Here is a 17,505-nt window from a genome sequence, read left to right as displayed (position 1 = left end):
TTCATATACCTTCCCTAATTCCTGCAGCTGCTTTTCATTTCTGATTTTGCTTAACCTAACTGAGTATTGCATTATGTCAATGAGATGTGGATATGCTTGATTGTTTGTTTCGCACTTGCTTGCAGTAGTGCTGTTATAAAGGCATCACTCAGTTCGACATATAAAAATACTAAATGAAGTAAAAGGCAGGAATACTATAACAGAAGTTTCACTTTCCATGCCTCCAAATCACGCGTGGGTCAGGTACCATCTGCTGGCATGAGTAGACCATTACAAAGCTTGAGTTGCAGTGTTAGAAAGTCCTTGTGGTTTCTTGATGAATCAGTTTCTTAAAGGTGGATTCCTGAAGGAAATTCTGGGAGCTCCTCCTCCCCAACGAGTTATGAGGACACTTACTTTTGAACTTTTCAGCAATGGTTAAATCCCTTTATTTATTAGTATGCAACTAAAGGTCCTTTTGTGCTTTGAAAAGTTCTCTCTGGCCCTTAATAGTGTGCTCGGGACCTGCTGAGCCTTTCTGGCTCTTGGGACAGTTTTACTCTTCAGATACATTAACAAATCTATTGAGGAAAGACAGAACCTAGAGTGCAATGAAAATAGGTAGAAATAGTGAATTCGAGGGTTTTTCACAGACTGATGTTGCATGACGGCAGTACACATAATCTGTAGCAGAGGCTTTCAGACTCCTTCTTAGTCTGGACCTTAAGTGGGTGTGTAGAGGACACTTGTCCTTCCATTTGTGACTTGTGGACTCCATCCGTTCCCATTCATTATAGCATAACATCTCTCATGCGTACAGCACTGCTTATGTGAAAAGTAATATTAGGACAGTATCTAAGCATTTTAGCTGCCTTTAATGTGGGTTGCCCTTCGTGTGAAGAAAAAACGAGAGTCCTGTAGTACTTTAAAGACTAACAAAATTTCTGCAGGCATAAGCTTTCGTGGGCTGCAGCCCACTTCATCAGATGCATGAACGAAGTGGATTGCAGCCCACAAAAGCTTATGCCCGCAGAAATTTGTTAGTCTTTAAGGTGCTACAGGACTCATTGTTTTTGCTGTATCCCGACTAACATGGCTACCCCTCTGGAACTGTTCACTTTGTGAAGAAAGCTAATCAAGGTGCTTGCTTTGGCTCTTCATTTAATCTTCCCATCCTAAATGTTCTGCTCCTCTCTCTACCTGCACCCCTGCACAGACTGCTTTACCACAGAGTCCTCCTCTCCCCTGCACATTCTGGAATCAAGGAAGAGAGCCAGCACTGTGTGGCTTGCTATCTCTCTATGGATCACTAACAACTGCTTCCCAGACCACCAGTGGTATACAGACCAAAGAGTTGAGAGCGTCTGATCTCTGTCATAGAGACACATGACGCTGCTATATTAGGTTATTCCACAGTGGCTATTGGATGCTGTCTTATCAGCCTGTTCATACAGATTGGCTATTGCTCCCTAGTCAAGTTTGGTTAAGTCAAAAATAGTTCCTTAACAATAGTGTTCTCCCTTTCCTCTTCTTAAAATGACCATCACTTATTTGTATGCAGTGTTGTTGTAGCTGTGTTGGTCCCAGGATATTAGAGGGACAGAGTGGGTGAGGTAATATCTTTTATTGGACCAACTTCTGTTGGTGAGAGACAAGCTTTTGAGCTTATACAGAGCTATTTGGTCAGTTACCTTACATCTGTACCAAAGGTAGTATGCATCAGCAGTTTTAATACTGTGTGTGGCCAGGGCTTTGTTTACCTTATCTATGCCAAGGACATTTTAATCTTTTTGATATTCTTGCTTTTATACATTAGTCCTTGAATTGTCCTGGCTGTGCCTTTGTATTTCCCCTTTCCATGCTTTCTGTGACTTGCTTCTATAAAAACGAAGTAGCATGTTTTTAGCAATTTTAGATTTATTTTACTTGTTTGGTTCAACAGTTATACTCACTCATTGGAGAATTTCAAGGGAGTTGCACGCATTGCAGATTTGTGGAAGTAAGTGTAATATTATGCAAGCCAGAACCACCCCACATCTTCCCCCTTTCCCCCCACCCCCACCCCGCAAAAAAAAAAAAAATCCCTTTATATTCAGATAACATGCTGTGTCTGACTTACGGTGGAGACCAGCTTTACCTCATTCTCTTGTTCCTGTATTATAACCTTTGTAGTACATAAGGTTACCTATAATTTGGAAATATACATGACGTTGGCATGGTGGGATGGGTTACAGATAAAACATCAGTTTCAATTCTGTATTGCCTCCTTGTTTTCATGGAGTTATGTAGACACAGTAGTAAGTCTATCCTTCAGATTGTGACAGCTGCCACTGTAAGTCTGATCTTGAACTTGGCTCTCCTCTGCCTAACTTTCTGTAAATTTTCCTTTCTGCCTGAAATTTCTTCTCCATAGTTTCTGTGCATAGTAGAATTTTTTTGTAAATTTTGATGTTAGTTTCTTAGTTATGTGAGTCTGAAGACATAAAGAAGGAGATTCAAAATTGTTGAAACTTGTTTTGTCTTCTCATAACTGAAAAATGGCTTGGTCTGTAAACTTCACATTTGTTTTACATGCTAGTTCTCAGTTAGAACGGACGTACAACTGTTATAACAAGCTGAAGTGGAAAAGCTTATAGTTCTAAGGGATCAGATTTTAAGGCTTTAAGTATAAGATGATTTCTGTGACAGGCTTTGTGTCAGTTGTAGGTAACATGGCATGTATCTGCAGATTTCAGAAGAGCAACTAGCTAATGATTTGAAGAGGTTATAAACTCTGCTGATCGCCTGAAGGCAATCTCAATTAAATCCCCACAGACAGCAGAGGATTTTGGTCCTGTTTACGGCAAGAGACTTTTGCCCCAAACAAAACAGCTCCTAAAGCAGCTGTCCAGTTAAGGGAAAATATTGATACTGAGACCCCATCCAGACTACTACCCAAAACTGTGTGACCCTCCTTCCAGATCTTCTACTCTGAGACCTGAGTGACCCTCTGCTCTAGTTATAGCAATTTGCCTCTCTTCAGCTTCCTATTTCTTTGTCATGACCCCCATTTTAATACACCTGCCTGCCCCTAAAAATGTGTGATGAAAAGGGGTTAGGAGGTGTTAGGGCTTATCCCTTCCACCTCTGCTTTGTTCCAGAACAAAAGGGAAAGGGGGAGCCTGGACTTGTTAGGGTGAGGTGAGATCTGTTGGGAGGTTGTGGCATTAACCTCTAAAAACTTGTCCGTAAATAGATTAACTTTATTAAAGTTTTAAAAGGTCAATAACATTCAGAACCAGTTTTTTCTGTCTGACCATTTTGGACACCTTATAAGTGACACTAATGCTGGAAACAGCCCTCACCAGTTTAAACATCTACTGTATAACCAAAGGCCATGTAGGTCTTCTAACATCTACTGATATAGACAGCAGAGTTTAGCATCTTCACGAGTGCAACATTTGCAAGAGACCTCTCATGCTGCAGTGACAGGATGATAAGATGTACTAACAGCCAGTGGAGGTTTTTCTTTCAAACAGCCATCATAGGAGAAAATAATTATACATTCAAAAATAAGAAAATTCAAAGTTAAATTCTCTGTATTAGCTTGAACTCTGCCCCAGATACCCATCCAACTTCCACCCATAACCTAGTACTAACCTTTTTAATATTCTCCTCCCCATTCTTCAATCTCTTTCCTCCAGTACAGATTACTCACTCCCCACTAAAACTATATACTAGCCTATGAACTGCTAAATAGCTAACACGTGGGAGTGAGACCTCTCTCCCCCTGTAAAGAACAGACTACAGTATTTTCCATATACACTTCACCTAATCTACTATCAGACTGTAGGCCAGAGTCTCTACTGTATCCTGTACCTCTGCCTGATGTTGACATTCTGATTGTACCTGGGAAACTGAGTAAAGGCCATGACATTACCCTGACCTCCTAACAGACTGAAAAGAGAGATGCCTCTAAACACTTACAACTTCTGCTGAGAGATCTATCGCCGTGGAAAGGCACACTGCCAAAAGACAGTGTTTCCCATGAGGTGCTCGTTAAACAACACATGTATTCTATTAGAAAGTGTGCACTTATGTTCCATGCAGAAGCAGGTGAGACTCTCTGGGAAGGGTGAGTAAGGTAGGGTGAGAGAGTTGCCATGAGTGGAGGAATCTTAACTTCAAATGTCTGCTTTTTAATGTTTAAGTGAATTATGTCTCAACCTTCACTGCATTTCAACAACTTTTTTTTGTCTGGGAATTAATTTTCTAGCTTTATTTTTGTTGGTTTTAATCTCTCTTCCCCTACTCCTTGCCAATAATGGAAGGTACAAGAGGTTTTTAAAAAAAAATTACAGATTTTTGGATTATTGGATCTGTCTGAAAACTGTTTTTTGCACTCCTTGAACTTAAAAACACAAGCCAATTTAACTCCAACTTGGGGAAGAAGGAAAATCACATAACAGTTATACATCCCAAAGACAAGGGTTTAGAATAGAAATGCTCTCAGGCCCCTGTGCTACTATCATAAACTCAGGATTGGTTATGCAGCAGTTTTTTGCATTATATTTCAATACTACATGAGAGTGAATAAAGTTTTCTTACAGCCTTTGCCCTTGCTTGATAAGACCACAGAACACTGAATTTGCTATTTGAATATTCTACAGCTAATGAGCATCATTTGAGTTGGTTTTAATGTATTCCTTTTGGTTTCTGTTTGGCAACACAGCGATGAGTCACTGGGCCAGGGCCAGCTGCTGATCCAGACAATAAAGCTGGCATTCTCAGTCACCAATAACGTCATCCGATTGAAATCCCCTTCTAGTGTGGTATCCCCACTAGAGCAGGCACTTACTCAGCACGGTATGTACCTCTTTGCTGACCGGCCCAGGCAGTAGTGTCTGTCCTTTGCACACAGATAATGTGTAACTTGTTAACGTATTGAGGTCTGACTTCTCTGAACAGTGCAGTTCTCATCCAGTGTACCAGTGATGGGAGGGTGCCAGAGGGCATTCTCCTTCTCCAAGGGGTTAGCCAGAGGACATTTAGCAAACTCCCTATAATGGGGACTAGGCTAACAGGTTTTCCCCTTGCATTATAACCCTTACGGATCCCTCTTATGCTGTGATGCTGGGCATGTGATACTAGGCTCACTTTTGAGAGGATAGCAGAATTGGTTTTCTCTTGTTCTTCATCCACTGTGATCTTGGTGGTACTGATGCTTCTGGTTCTTTGCAGATCTGGGAGCAGTGTGGAAGCCTTGAACTATGTTCTCATTGTTGCCTCACCAGGAACGCTTAAAATAGCTACCTGGTGTTATTTTCACTTGTTTTGTTTACTGTTTTCTAACATGAGACAGTGCTAAAAGTATGGTAAAGCAGCTGCCAGTAGTACTTTATGGCCAGACCCATCTCTTGTCCTTTTAGAAAGGTGAATTCATTCTCTCTCACTCCTTTTCCACTCAAGCATAGAGGAGAATGACTGTTTACTAAATAGTTGCTGATTAGTCTCTCTCAAAGAGCCCTGATAGGAGACTCAATATTATTTCAGCTTCTCATCTGTGACTTAATTGTGTTCTCACCAGGTGCTCATGGGAACAATCTGATTGCTGTTTTAGCCAAATACATCTACCACAAACATGACCCAGCATTGCCACGCCTTGCCATCCAGCTGCTCAAACGACTCGCTACGGTAAAACCAGTTTCTCACAAGTTCTTTCCCATGCTTTCCCTTTTCGTGGATTCCATCACTTAAACTGTCTCCAGTGAACCTCCAAGATCCAACCTGTGAGCTTTCTTGCTTTGAGCTTTTCAACCTTATCAAGAAGGACCCTATATTAAGACTTATCCTTTACCTATCAGACTAACACTTTTTGGTGGTTAAAATCTGAAAGCTCCTCTAGGTTTTATTTAAGCATTTAAATGTTGCAATTTTGTGCATATTTAGTGTAACATGTAACATTTATTGTAACATCAACCCAAATCTGTCTAGATGTCTGTCTATCTTCTTCAGTTTTGCCCCTTTGTGAAATAGAAGAGGAATGGAGCAAAATTCCTAAAGAGGCAACCAAAACTCAGAACAATCTTGACAGTTTTCTACATGTTCCATTAAAATCAAAAATATTTTTTGATTTCCCCTCTCCATGTCCCTATGCTCAAGGGTGAGAATGTTCTGGATTTTCAGTTTAAAACACACATCACAAGCTCCATTTATATATAGAGAAGAAGCATCATAGCGTTTATCTACATTTTCTAGCGTGTTTCTTCCCTTTTGCAGGTGGCTCCAATGTCTGTTTACGCCTGCCTTGGGAGTGATGCTGCTGCCATTCGTGATGCCTTTTTGACCCGCCTGCAGAGTAAGATTGAGGACATGCGCATTAAAGTCATGATCCTGGAGTTCCTCACTGTTGCTGTAGAGACACAGCCTGGGCTCATCGAACTCTTCCTAAACCTGGAAGTGAAAGATGGGAGTGATGGGTCAAAGGTAAAAAAAAAAAAAACCTCAAGTGTCTACATAAGGATTTACTGGAGTTACAAAATATTCCTATCTTTTCAAGTGGCTTGGAGCTTTCTTGTCCTTGTTCCTTATTTTAATAAAGATCTCTAAGGCTTTACTTTGTCCTCAGTGTGAGTGTCCTTGTCATACACCCTGAGGCTCCCAACAAGATACTGAATTCATTGATTTTCATTCTGTATAGCCTGATTCTGGGATGAGAACCATTATGATCTTCTAATCAATTGGCAAATATTATTAACCTTCAAAAAGGATCAGGCAATACATTTTCCTTCTACCAAAAAGAAATCTTGTGTTCTCCAAGACTGTCTTTAATTGGGTTTTGTGAAGACTTAACACGGCTCACTTTGCTTTTTTTCTGTCCCTTGAAGTAATCTCAGACTTGTAAAAATAGTTTATTCTTCTCCTCACTGTCTTTAGAAATTCCTCATAGGTGTTGCGTATTACATATAGGTGTGTATTTTACATGCACATACGCCATGTGCTCAAGCTTTACTTCCCTGTGTATTGGGTAGGTGGAGTTAAATAGCATACTGAAACAAGAGGTGCTTGCATAGTGGTTGGATGTAGATGTTTGCCATTTTCTCCCTCTTGCTTTAGGAATTCAGCTTAGGGGAATGGAGTTGCCTCCAAGTGGTCTTGGAACTGATAGACTCCAAACAGCAGGAAAGATACTGGTGCCCTCCCCTCTTGCATCGGGCTGCCATCGCATTCCTTCATGCCCTGTGGCAGGACCGTCGGGATAGTGCCATGCTGGTTCTGAGGACCAAGTGAGTCATTGCTTTTCTATACTGTCTTTAGCTACAAAGTATTTCTTTTCCCACTGAGCTTTGGTTCCAGCCCATCACTGTAATTCCAGACTTTTGTCTATCTTCCACACTCTTTCCAATTTTTCAACCTCAGAATTAGATGCAGTATTCTAGTATCAGTCTCGTTAATGCTATCTACATAGATAGAATCACTTTCCTACTTCCCTGTTTATACATCCAAAGACAGATTAGTCCTTATTGCTGCAGCTCTGGAAGCTCACATTGAGTTGATTGTCCACGGAGATCCCTGAGTACTGCTTTTCAGGATACAGTCCCCCATTCAGTAGGTGTGGCCTGTATTTCTTCTTTCTAGATCTATAACTTTGGCTGTTTCAAAATGCATTTTGTTTGAATGGCTCCAGTTTACTGAGCTCTCCAGATTGCTCTGTACGACTACCCTGTCCTCAGCTTTACCATACTGCCAAACTTTGTGTCCTCAGCAAATTTTATCAGCAGTGATTTCATATTTATTTCCAGATCATTGACAAAAATGTTGAATAACATCGGGCCTAGTACCATTCACAGGCTGATTGAGAATGGGCTGTTTTAAATTCTGTTTCAGTGACTAAAAATGGAAATAAACATTTCCCACCAGTTCTGACAGAGGATCCCTTTTAATCGTAATTTAGATACTTGGTGGTCAGACTTGGAGCCTTCTCAGCTAAGGCTTCTCAGCAGGTTAGCACCAGTCTCCAGTAACCTGCTCTGCATGCAAAACATTGGGGGATGTTTCAGTAGTTAGGAATGTTTATGTTAGGGCACAATTAAATCTTGCTGGTGTGAAGCACATATGCAAGATTCTGTTGGAGTAACCCTTGTCTTTCAGTGTGCTCTACACAGCCAGGTGAGTAGTGTTACTACGTGTATGATGTGTGAAACGTGACACATCTCAGACAGTGGAGGTTGCAGTGAAAGGCTGGCAGGATCAGGCTGTTCCTGTCAGGTGTGCTGTATAGGAGAGGTATGGTAACTTACTGTATTTTTGTGTGTGTTTTAGGCCAAAGTTCTGGGAAAACCTAACCAACCCCCTCTTTGGGACCCTTGCTCCCCCCTCAGAAACATCAGAGGTGAGTAGCTTATCAGGACTGAAAATAGCTGTGTTTTTCTGAGGAGAAGTGAATGGTGCACGCGACTTTCTTCCTTTTGCTTGTTGCTGTCTAAGAGGAAGTATGTTTGGGTAAAGCACAAGGACGAGTTCTGAGAGTTGGTTTTGTTTCCAGGGCTTGCAGGGATTAGCTGTGTAACTTTGGACTAGTCTGAACTCTCTCTGCCTCTCTTTAATCATCTGTAAAACAGAGATAACATCTGCCTAACAGGGATGATGAGGCTTACTTCCTTAATGTTTGTAAAGAATTAATATTCTAGCAACTCAGTGTACTACTGTGTGTGTATAAATACTGGGCCTACCTCAGACTGATTAGCAGCATGGTGGGGTCCTGAGGATTTTGCCATCCTTCTGTTTTGGACACTTCTTTCTTTCCTGTGAAAATCCTACTTCCCTTGCATCCAGCTGCCATACGGATTTGAACATGGTGCTCTTCCTTTGTTGGCAGAGTAGATGAGCACTGTCTACTGAGGCAGCTGCTCTTACATAAGACTGTTCAATCCTCACTCCTTCCTAACTAGAGAAGATGACTGTGATACTGGCATGGGAGGGACAGTTCTCCCAGGAAAGTGTAGTACCATTCACTGTGCCTTTAGGTGATGAGCAGGCACAGATCTTGTTTCCATCCCTGCTTCTGACCCAGGGAGGCCAAAGGGGTTGCCTTTATGTTGCTCCATAGGCCCTGTTGGAATCCAAGGGTAACAGGAAAGCTGGGACCACTTGAACAGCACCAGGGTGCTTGATTGATAGTGTGTGTTTCCTGGACTTTTTAGCCTATGGTCCTCAACTCTCTTTGTAGGACAGAGCATGGGACACAGAGCTGCCAGATCTGACCTGGAGCAAAGGGTAACCTGCTCATGCTCTGCTTTTATTCCTTCTTTGTAGCTCAGTGTCTTGGACACTTGTGCCTTAATTATGAAAATCATCTGCCTGGAGATCTACTATGTGGTCAAGTGAGTAATTGACAATTTGTTCCGCTCTAGAGTTTTCAGTGATCCTAGGGACACCTGAAAGTGAGGGCAAAGTTTGCACTATGTGTGGGTTAAATACTAAGAGATCATCCATGTTTGAAGGAGAGACAAGTTGGAAGAAGCAGTTCTGTGGAGGTGCTGGAGGAACAGTCAATACTTTAACTGTGGCTGCTGGAGCTCAGAAGAGAGGAGCACAAGCCTGCCTCATTTGATCTGAATTACATGCAACTATCTGTTAGAAATAGGTGTCATGAGAGGAGTTTCTGTAGCCTGTAAATGTGACATACTGGGCATGGATCTCAAAAAAGGAGTCTCTATCTTGGCATAATGAGGCTTTAAATATTTTCAATTTCATTATGGGACTGTGCTAGCCACATGTAATATAGTTAAATGTTCCCATCACACACTGGATGCTAGGACTAAAATTAGGACGATCTGGCTTTTCTCTAACTCTGTATCAGTGTGTAGTATTAAGTTTGTGTCCATGACATTTATGCCAGAAATTTTTACTTTGCTTCATTAGGATTATTTGGATAGAGTGGGGGTAATCATATGTTTTAGAAAAAAGTTTCACCATTTTTAACACCTATAATTATGGTGTGACATCAGTCTATTACATTAGCTTCTGTGTAAAGTTGGTAGTGTCTTTTTTGGAGGGTGAGGCAAGGACATTCTTTTGTTTGTCTCGCATAGCTAAATATGGTATTTTAGGGTATTGAGGTAATACTAAATAGAATAGCCCCTATTAAGCATACTTCCTTTGATTCGCTTAGTTTTTGTTTGAAGTGTGGATCAACTCTGTAAAATAACATGGGGGGGGGTTTCAAGTTTGTGTCTCTGACTTCTAAATCAAACTTGCTTAGTTAATAAATGAATGGAAGATTTTCTAGTCCCAGACTTGCAAAACATAACCTGAGGTTTAGAATTCTGGATGTGTGTTCTCTCTCTCTGTTCCACCCAAAATAAAATTCTCAGTAGGATTTAGAATTAAGTCTGAAGCATGATCCAGAATGGATTCCAGCTGCTTCTCCCAGAGCTGTGCTTTTTCTGCAGAGCTAATAGGAAGCAGTAACTTACTTCTATCCCTAAAGTCAGCAGAATACACACACAGGGAGCTGATTTGCTGAGTAAGAACATGACCCTCTTACATACTCACTTCCCTGAATGTAACTATTGTTCTGAAAAGTCAGGAATAAATAAAAATCACGTGTTTAAAAATATTAGTTGGTTCCCTCCAGGGGTCACCCTTCTTCCATACCATTTGATGCAATAAGTGGGCTCCCCTTCTGAGTTCTCTCTAACATGTAGGATAATCTTGACCCACAAACTATGTCCATAGCTTTCCAATCTGAATCTTAGAAGGAGCTGATCAAAGAATAAATGAAAATGTGTCTGATTTCTCTTCTTGGTTTTGTTAGGGGCTCACTGGATCAGTCCCTGAAAGACACCCTGAAGAAGTTCTCCACAGAAAAGCGCTTTGCTTACTGGTCAGGATATGTGAAGTCATTGGCGTTTCATATGGCAGAGACAGAGGGTAGCAGCTGCACCTCCCTGACAGAGTATCAAATGCTGATCTCGGCCTGGCGGATGCTGCTGATAATCTCCACCGGTCACGTAAGAGCTACCTTGACTACAAACATCTTGAATAGAAACGTGCCCCCTTTACTGAGAGCACACATGGTGCGGTGATGGCTTTTGTTTCTGTTATCCTGTATGTGTATTCAGGATCTGAATGGACACCAATACCCTACAGCACAATTGCCTGGGTGGGTTTTGTTTTGTAAGGAGGATGTTACATCACTTCTGTAATAAGTGTGAAGAAAGCCAATAACACCGTTTATATCCAGAGAGATGTAGGTAATTATAATGGTACTGAGTTAGGTGTGGTGACGATGCCCAGTGTATACCCTGTCCCCAGTTACCAGTCACTCGGTGTTGACTCTTTGCTTCTTGCTTTTCTAACAACTAGTAATGCTTCAGTTTTTTCTCTATAATTGTATCATCCAGCAGATGCAAAAGCCTATGCCACCCTGTAAATTAATAGAAAATAAAAAAAAAAAAAAAAAAGGGGTGGGGGGAAGGGGTTGAAGTTGGATTGGAAAGAATAGGGTGTGTGTATATCCATGTAACTTTCCCTATGGTGTGTTATTAGTCTGAGCTCTCCCTTTATCTCTGATCTGTCTCTAGGCAGATATAATGCATCTGACTGAGTCCGCAGTCCGGCAGCAACTGTTTCTGGAGGTGCTAAGTGGGACCAAAGCTTTAGTAAGTGTTTGCATTTCAATTTGTAACTCTTCCAGGGATCTCAGTTTCAAGACTTGGTGCACAATTGTCCAACTTCTTTGTGCGAAGAGGCGCGTTAGTTCTGCATCTGTTTGTGGTTCAGATTTTCCCGGATTCTGTGAGATTGGACTGAAACAAGAAGGCCCCTCTCAGAATTTATTTATCTTTATTCTCCAAATTCTATTTGATTTTCTTGGCCAGCGGATGACACTGCAATTAGTGCTACCTAGTGCGACCTGCAGTACTGTCAGCTGTTGAAAGGCTGGACCCTGCTTATTCATTCCAGCTATCTGCAGTGTTGCTTGCTATTGAAGGCAAGGTTGATGCTTGCTAGATCTCCAGGTGCTACACTGGCTGATGATGACTATAGTAGATGTTTCTTTCAGGTGGGTGTTTCACCTGGGGAGAATTTCCTCTTTCCTTTTGAGATAGCAACAGGGAACCTGGTGCATGGCTTTATGCCAGAAAAAATCAAGTGTGCCACAGTTGCCATTCCACAGTGGTTGCAAGTTGATATGTAGTATTTATAAACAGGGGATCTTGCAATTGATCATTAGAACACAGTGTGCTCACTGCCGAGAGTTTCATTTCATTGACCAAAAGGTCTAGCACTGAACAGGTGCTGTTAATATCCAGGACTCCACACACCTTTCTTAGTAGTCATGGGGAAGCATCTCTGCTTCCATAGCTGTGTGGAAGGACAGATTGTGTCACATCATCTTTTTATTATGGATGGTACCATAAACCTCTTTAGCTACAACAAGGCTGTTTCTGTACATATTCTGTTGATTACCTTCTCTATACCCATGTCTACTTGGAATTTAGCAGCCTGGGGGGGAGAGGGAGGATGTGCAAGCTCTTAGTGCTCTGAATGTCTGTGCTGAGCCTCTTTATCTTTCTCATCTGTGAGTGTTGCAACTGTAACTGTTGGGACATCTCTCCTTAGCTGCTGGTCCCCATGTCGGTGTTGTGCCTGCAGTTGGGGTCCATGCTGTGCACCCTTCTGCTGATCCTGCTCAGACAATGGAAGAGGTAGGTGCCTATTTGGATAACTCTTCATAAGTGAACTAAGTGTCACTGATGAACGTAAGGACTTGGAAGAAGATGTTTGAATTGCTGTAGACTGAATTGCACAATACTCCTTATCTTGCCAGGCCATGGCTTTGGGGACTGTGGACTTGTAGGATTCACATTGAGGGTGGCACTGATGATGGATGCTGCTGCTGAACTCTATTGTTAAATAGTCATTTTAGGCTTTTGTGAGTTTACTTTCATTGTGGAGAAGTGGGACAAGGAATCTTAAATTATAATGAGCCTGCAATCTCACTGTTTTTCACCACACATTCCTGGAATGTCCATGAGGAGACCCTACTGATGACCTAAATTAAGCAAACTGTATCTGCATCTACACAGGCATCCCCTAGACATGATTCTCATAGATCATTCCTCACCGAGATGTTAAGTGGGGGATCTTGTCTAATCTGAAGAGCTCTCCCTTTTTTGTTGTCAGCGAGTTGGGTTCTGTGGATAAAATCATAAACTCCTTGACGCAGATTCTGGAGGGAGTGCTGCAGGCAGATCAGCAGATGATGGAGAAGACTAAGGCCAAGGTGTTCTCTGCTCTCATCACTGTCCTGCAGATGAAGGAGATGAAAGGTGAGAAGGCCTGGGAGAGGTTATGAAGAATCAGAGTTGCCACCATGGGAAACACTTGTGTCCCATTCAAACATTTCAGAGTCAGGAATGCACATCTCATTGGCTGCCAGTGCAGGGCAGTGACTATAGTTGGCAGCCAGTGGGATTTTTCTCTTTAATGTATCTTATTCATTATTTCTATTATGGTAGGTCCCAGAGGCCCCAGTCAGCATCAAAGTCTGGTTTTGCTTGGCACTGTACAGCACAGAGTCAAAGGCGCTCCCTGCTCCAGAGAGCGTGTAGTTTTATCTTTTAATCCTTTTTTATGGCTCTTGTCCCTATGATGCGAGTGCTGCAAGGTCCCTCTTTGTGCACTTTTGGGAAGAATTCAGGTTGAGCACAAAATGGCTTAATTTTGGGTGTACTGGCACTCATGCCCACCAATGGGTTATTGCCAGCCATAATGCTATGGAAGGGTGGCGCAGTCACAGTTGGGGTATGAATATGATGGGAGTTGAATATTTTCAGTGCTCTCACACATAGGTTGGGTGTTTGTTGAACGAGAGTGACATAGGAATTGCTGGACTAGATCACAGCCATGGTCCTTCAAGTCCAGTACCTGTCTCTGACCATGGCCAGTGCCAGCTGCTTCAGAGAAAGGTGCAAAAAACCTTGTAATGGACAATTATGGACTAACCTGCCCCTGTTAATGGCAGGTTTGTGCTCTGAAGCATAAGAGGTGTGTAGCCTTTTTTTTTTTTTTTTTTAAAGAGATCCTGTTTAATATGATTGTACATATTATCATTATCCAGATGAATGTTTAATCCCTTTCTGAGTCCTCCTAAACTCTTAGCTCATCCACCTCGCTTTGTTAGGTCCCTCTGGGGTACCTTAACTGTCTTGTGTAGGTTATAAAAAGGTATTTGTAGAATAAAGAAATGTAAAGTGAATAAGTCCCATCTCCGGGAGGTGGGGGCCCCAGCAGTGCTACCAGTCCAGTGGTTAAACTGGAAACAGAAGTGGAAGGGGGATGAGTTAATCCATTGTGTGTCTGTGTACCACAGTGAGCGAGATCCCTCAGTATTCCCAGCTGGTGATGAGCGTGTGCGAGACCCTCCAAGATGAAGTAATTGTGCTCTTTGATCAGACACGACACAACCTCACCTCTGGCGACTCTGCAGATGACAAGGACAGCATGGAAACAGATGATGCCTGCCGGGTTAAACACAAGGACCAGCGAGATGGGGTAAAGGAATCATTCACCTGCTCTGCAGACACGTTCTCTTTCTGTAAACAAAGTTGCTCACTATGTCTGCTGCACCATAAGATGCCCCACCTGTGTCATATCACTAGGTAGAAAATGGAGTGTCTTGAGGCTTTGTTATGCCATATAGGGTCTGCAGGTTTATTCACCTCCTGGTAGAGGCGCCCCTGTGATTCTGTCCAGACATAGGAGATAGGTTATTGAGAAGTGCTTCTCTTGCTATACTACAAGTTCTGGGAAAGCCTGTTCCTTCTTGTGTGCAAGCCTCTTCGAACTTTAATCCCAGGTTCCTGAAAACACACACAGCCTGTTCTTAGCAAGCGTCTCTTCCAAAGTATTTAATTAACATCCACTGATTTCTCTGGTACCTACTAGGGTATTTAAATATGCCCTACCACGTGTCTGATGACAGTGTCTATGGCTGGCTAGTTTCTCTATAGTGCAAAAGTCAAAGGCCTTGCCTCTCCTATACATCCAGCCCCTTGCGTCTCCTATACATCAAGCAAGTCAGTTACTAGTGGCAATGTATGTACCTACTGGGATAACCCCCCCAGTAAGAGCATCACCTGAGGCAAGTCTGGAAGTCTGATTGTGTCTGTCCGTCCTGCATGCTGAATGTACATTTGCCAAGTAGCAGACAGGTCTGAACTGCCTTATGGACTACAGGAAGTGAGATACCAAGAAGGATTGTGGTCTCTTTGTTGGAGCTGGAGATTTGGGGTCAGGACTCCTGGGTACCATCTCTGCCATTGACAAGCTGTATAACCTTGGCTTAGTTACTTAACCTCTCTGTAAAATTGGTATTATGTTCACTACCTCACAGAGCACTGAGGCTAATAATCTTAACGTTTGCTTTGAAATGATCAGATGAAAGGTTTTATAAGTGCAATATGGTGGTGTTCACACATGCAGTTAGGATACTCCCACCTCAAAGGGGGAAAGGTGAACCCTTGAAATTGTGGTCTCAAAAGTGTGAAAGTTTTTAGTGGCCTCTGTGTATGTTTCACCCCTCACTACTTTGTGACCATTACCTGTAAAGAGTGAGAGTTAGTCCTGACTGGACAGAAATGTTGTAGCTGTGAGTCTGATGGTGTCAGGTCTTCTCTGAGTACATTACTGCGGGAAATTGATGGTTACTGCTTCTCTCCCAGGCCAGCTATAAGGGACCTTTCTACTGTGCAGCCCCATAAGTGTACACAGTGCTGCACCAGAACTTTACTGGTGCCCTCATTCATGTATGTGAGAACAGTTGCAACTTAGATCCCATCTACCCATTTGTTTTCTGACAGTCTTATTAATGTCGGTCTTCTTTCCTCCCTATCCCATACTCTGGGATCTGTCATGTCCCATTCTCCCTCCTTCTCTTTTGTGGCAGGTGTGTGTCCTGGGGCTGCATCTGGCAAAGGAACTCTGCGAAGTAGATGAAGATGGAGATTACTGGCTGCAGGTTACTCGGAAGGTCCCTCTGCTGCCTACTATCTTCACTGCCCTAGAGATCAGCCTGAGAGTTAAACAAAATCTTCACTTCACAGAGGCCTCATTGCATCTACTGCTGACCTTAGCCAGGACACAACAGGTGAGAAAGACACACAAATGAGAGCTTGCTGGATTGTTTAAAATGCAGTTCATCTTATTGCACTGTATGTTGGTAGCATCAAACTGTGCAGCTGAGCAGTGCACTATGCCCAAGGGCTCCATTAAAGCCCTGCCAAGGGGGAGGAGTTGGTTGTAGGTCTTGTAGAAGGAGCTGCTCAATTTTTCCTTTCCTTGCTCCTCTGAATAATGGAATGTCTAGGCTGTAAAAACAGAACCAATCCTGTCCTAGTGTAAATCTGTAACTCAGAGCAAGTGCTTTCCCTACAAACACCTTCCTCCCATCCAAATGTAGCCAGTACAGCTAAAACAGCACTGAAATGCAGGAATCTGCTTTCCCAGTAGCCGTAATATAAAGCAGTACTTGTTTGTTGAGACCTCAGCGCTGTACAGGAGGAGGAGTAGATAAGGTTCCTTTCTCACAGGAGTTTACAGTCAAAGACCAATGGGACATACATGGTACCAGGAGATGGGAGCTGAATTCACCACACAGCTGGGTTGGGGTGGGGTTGTTTTTTATTTTAATGAAAGAAAAGTAGCATTGTCTGGGGTGATGGAATTCAGGCTTCTGGGCTGCAGGGAAGAGGTGTTTGGATGAAAGCTCTGAAAGAGAAGGGTAGACGTGTGGAGAACAGAAGTGCTAGGAGCATCTCCCCGGGCTCAGAGAAAGTAGGTGGTGAGATTTCTGACAGCGACTGTTCTGTGTCGTGCAGGGTGCAGCAGCAGTGGCTGGCGCAGGTGTCACACAAAGCATCTGTTTGTCCCTCTTGAGTGTATACCAGCTCAGCACGAATGGGACGATTCAGGTGAGTGCTGCTTCCTCTGGATGTGGATTTGAAACTCAGTGGGAAAGCTCTGGCCAGCACACCTTCTACTGGCTCTGTACTGTAGAGTGGTCACAAGCATATAGGAGGCGAGCACCATCATGTGTGGCCCTGGGGAACTCTGACGCCATTGTGAGGAGTGTGTGGTGTATTTGAGGGAGCAGAAGAACAAATAAGCCATCTATTTTGTTTTTGTGGCTGGTATGTTCAGACACCTGCTTCATCTCGGAAGTCTCTGGATGCCCCTTCCTGGCCTGGAGTCTATCGTCTTTCCATGTCGTTGATGGAGCGCCTTCTTAAGACACTCAGGTACAACTTCCTGACAGAGGCACTGGACTTCGTGGGTGTCCATCAGGAGAGGATTCTTCAGGTATGTCCACCCCTTCCCCTATAATGGCTCGGTTGTCATTTATGTAACGGTAGCAGCCAGAATGTGCTAGACATAAAAGACACAGTCCCTACCTCAAATAGCTTACACTCTTCAAAATATAGGTGAAGAGAAGGAGAAAGGGGGGATACACAAGCAAAGAGGTCAGGCAAGTGATGG

General features: G+C 42.8%; 1 protein-coding gene across 2 annotated transcripts in view; it reads left to right on the top strand.

The window, feature by feature from the left end:
* Nucleotides 1-17,505, top strand: part of NUP188 (nucleoporin 188) — a 43,443-nt gene that overhangs the window by 19,065 nt on the left and 6,873 nt on the right. Inside the window, exons 24-38 of one of the 2 annotated variants that reach the window (XM_067542008.1) lie at nt 1,922-1,978; nt 4,691-4,824; nt 5,546-5,652; nt 6,238-6,444; nt 7,075-7,244; nt 8,281-8,350; nt 9,274-9,341; nt 10,778-10,973; nt 11,547-11,624; nt 12,589-12,674; nt 13,153-13,298; nt 14,342-14,523; nt 15,917-16,117; nt 16,848-16,940; nt 17,170-17,328. In XM_067542008.1, the coding sequence (XP_067398109.1) occupies nt 1,922-1,978; nt 4,691-4,824; nt 5,546-5,652; nt 6,238-6,444; nt 7,075-7,244; nt 8,281-8,350; nt 9,274-9,341; nt 10,778-10,973; nt 11,547-11,624; nt 12,589-12,674; nt 13,153-13,298; nt 14,342-14,523; nt 15,917-16,117; nt 16,848-16,940; nt 17,170-17,328 (1,954 nt within the window). The remainder of the gene's footprint in view (nt 1-1,921; nt 1,979-4,690; nt 4,825-5,545; nt 5,653-6,237; nt 6,445-7,074; nt 7,245-8,280; nt 8,351-9,273; nt 9,342-10,777; nt 10,974-11,546; nt 11,625-12,588; nt 12,675-13,152; nt 13,299-14,341; nt 14,524-15,916; nt 16,118-16,847; nt 16,941-17,169; nt 17,329-17,505) is intronic. The other variant, XM_067542009.1, reaches the window with a different exon arrangement.

This window comes from Emydura macquarii, unplaced genomic scaffold (genome assembly GCF_026122565.2).
Source record: "Emydura macquarii macquarii isolate MOO-44397 ecotype Brisbane River unplaced genomic scaffold, CSIRO-AGI_Emac_v2 contig_691, whole genome shotgun sequence".
Classification (NCBI taxonomy): domain Eukaryota; kingdom Metazoa; phylum Chordata; order Testudines; family Chelidae; genus Emydura; species Emydura macquarii.
Note: the sequence above shows the minus strand (reverse complement) of the source record. Positions and strands in the feature narration are given on the sequence as shown.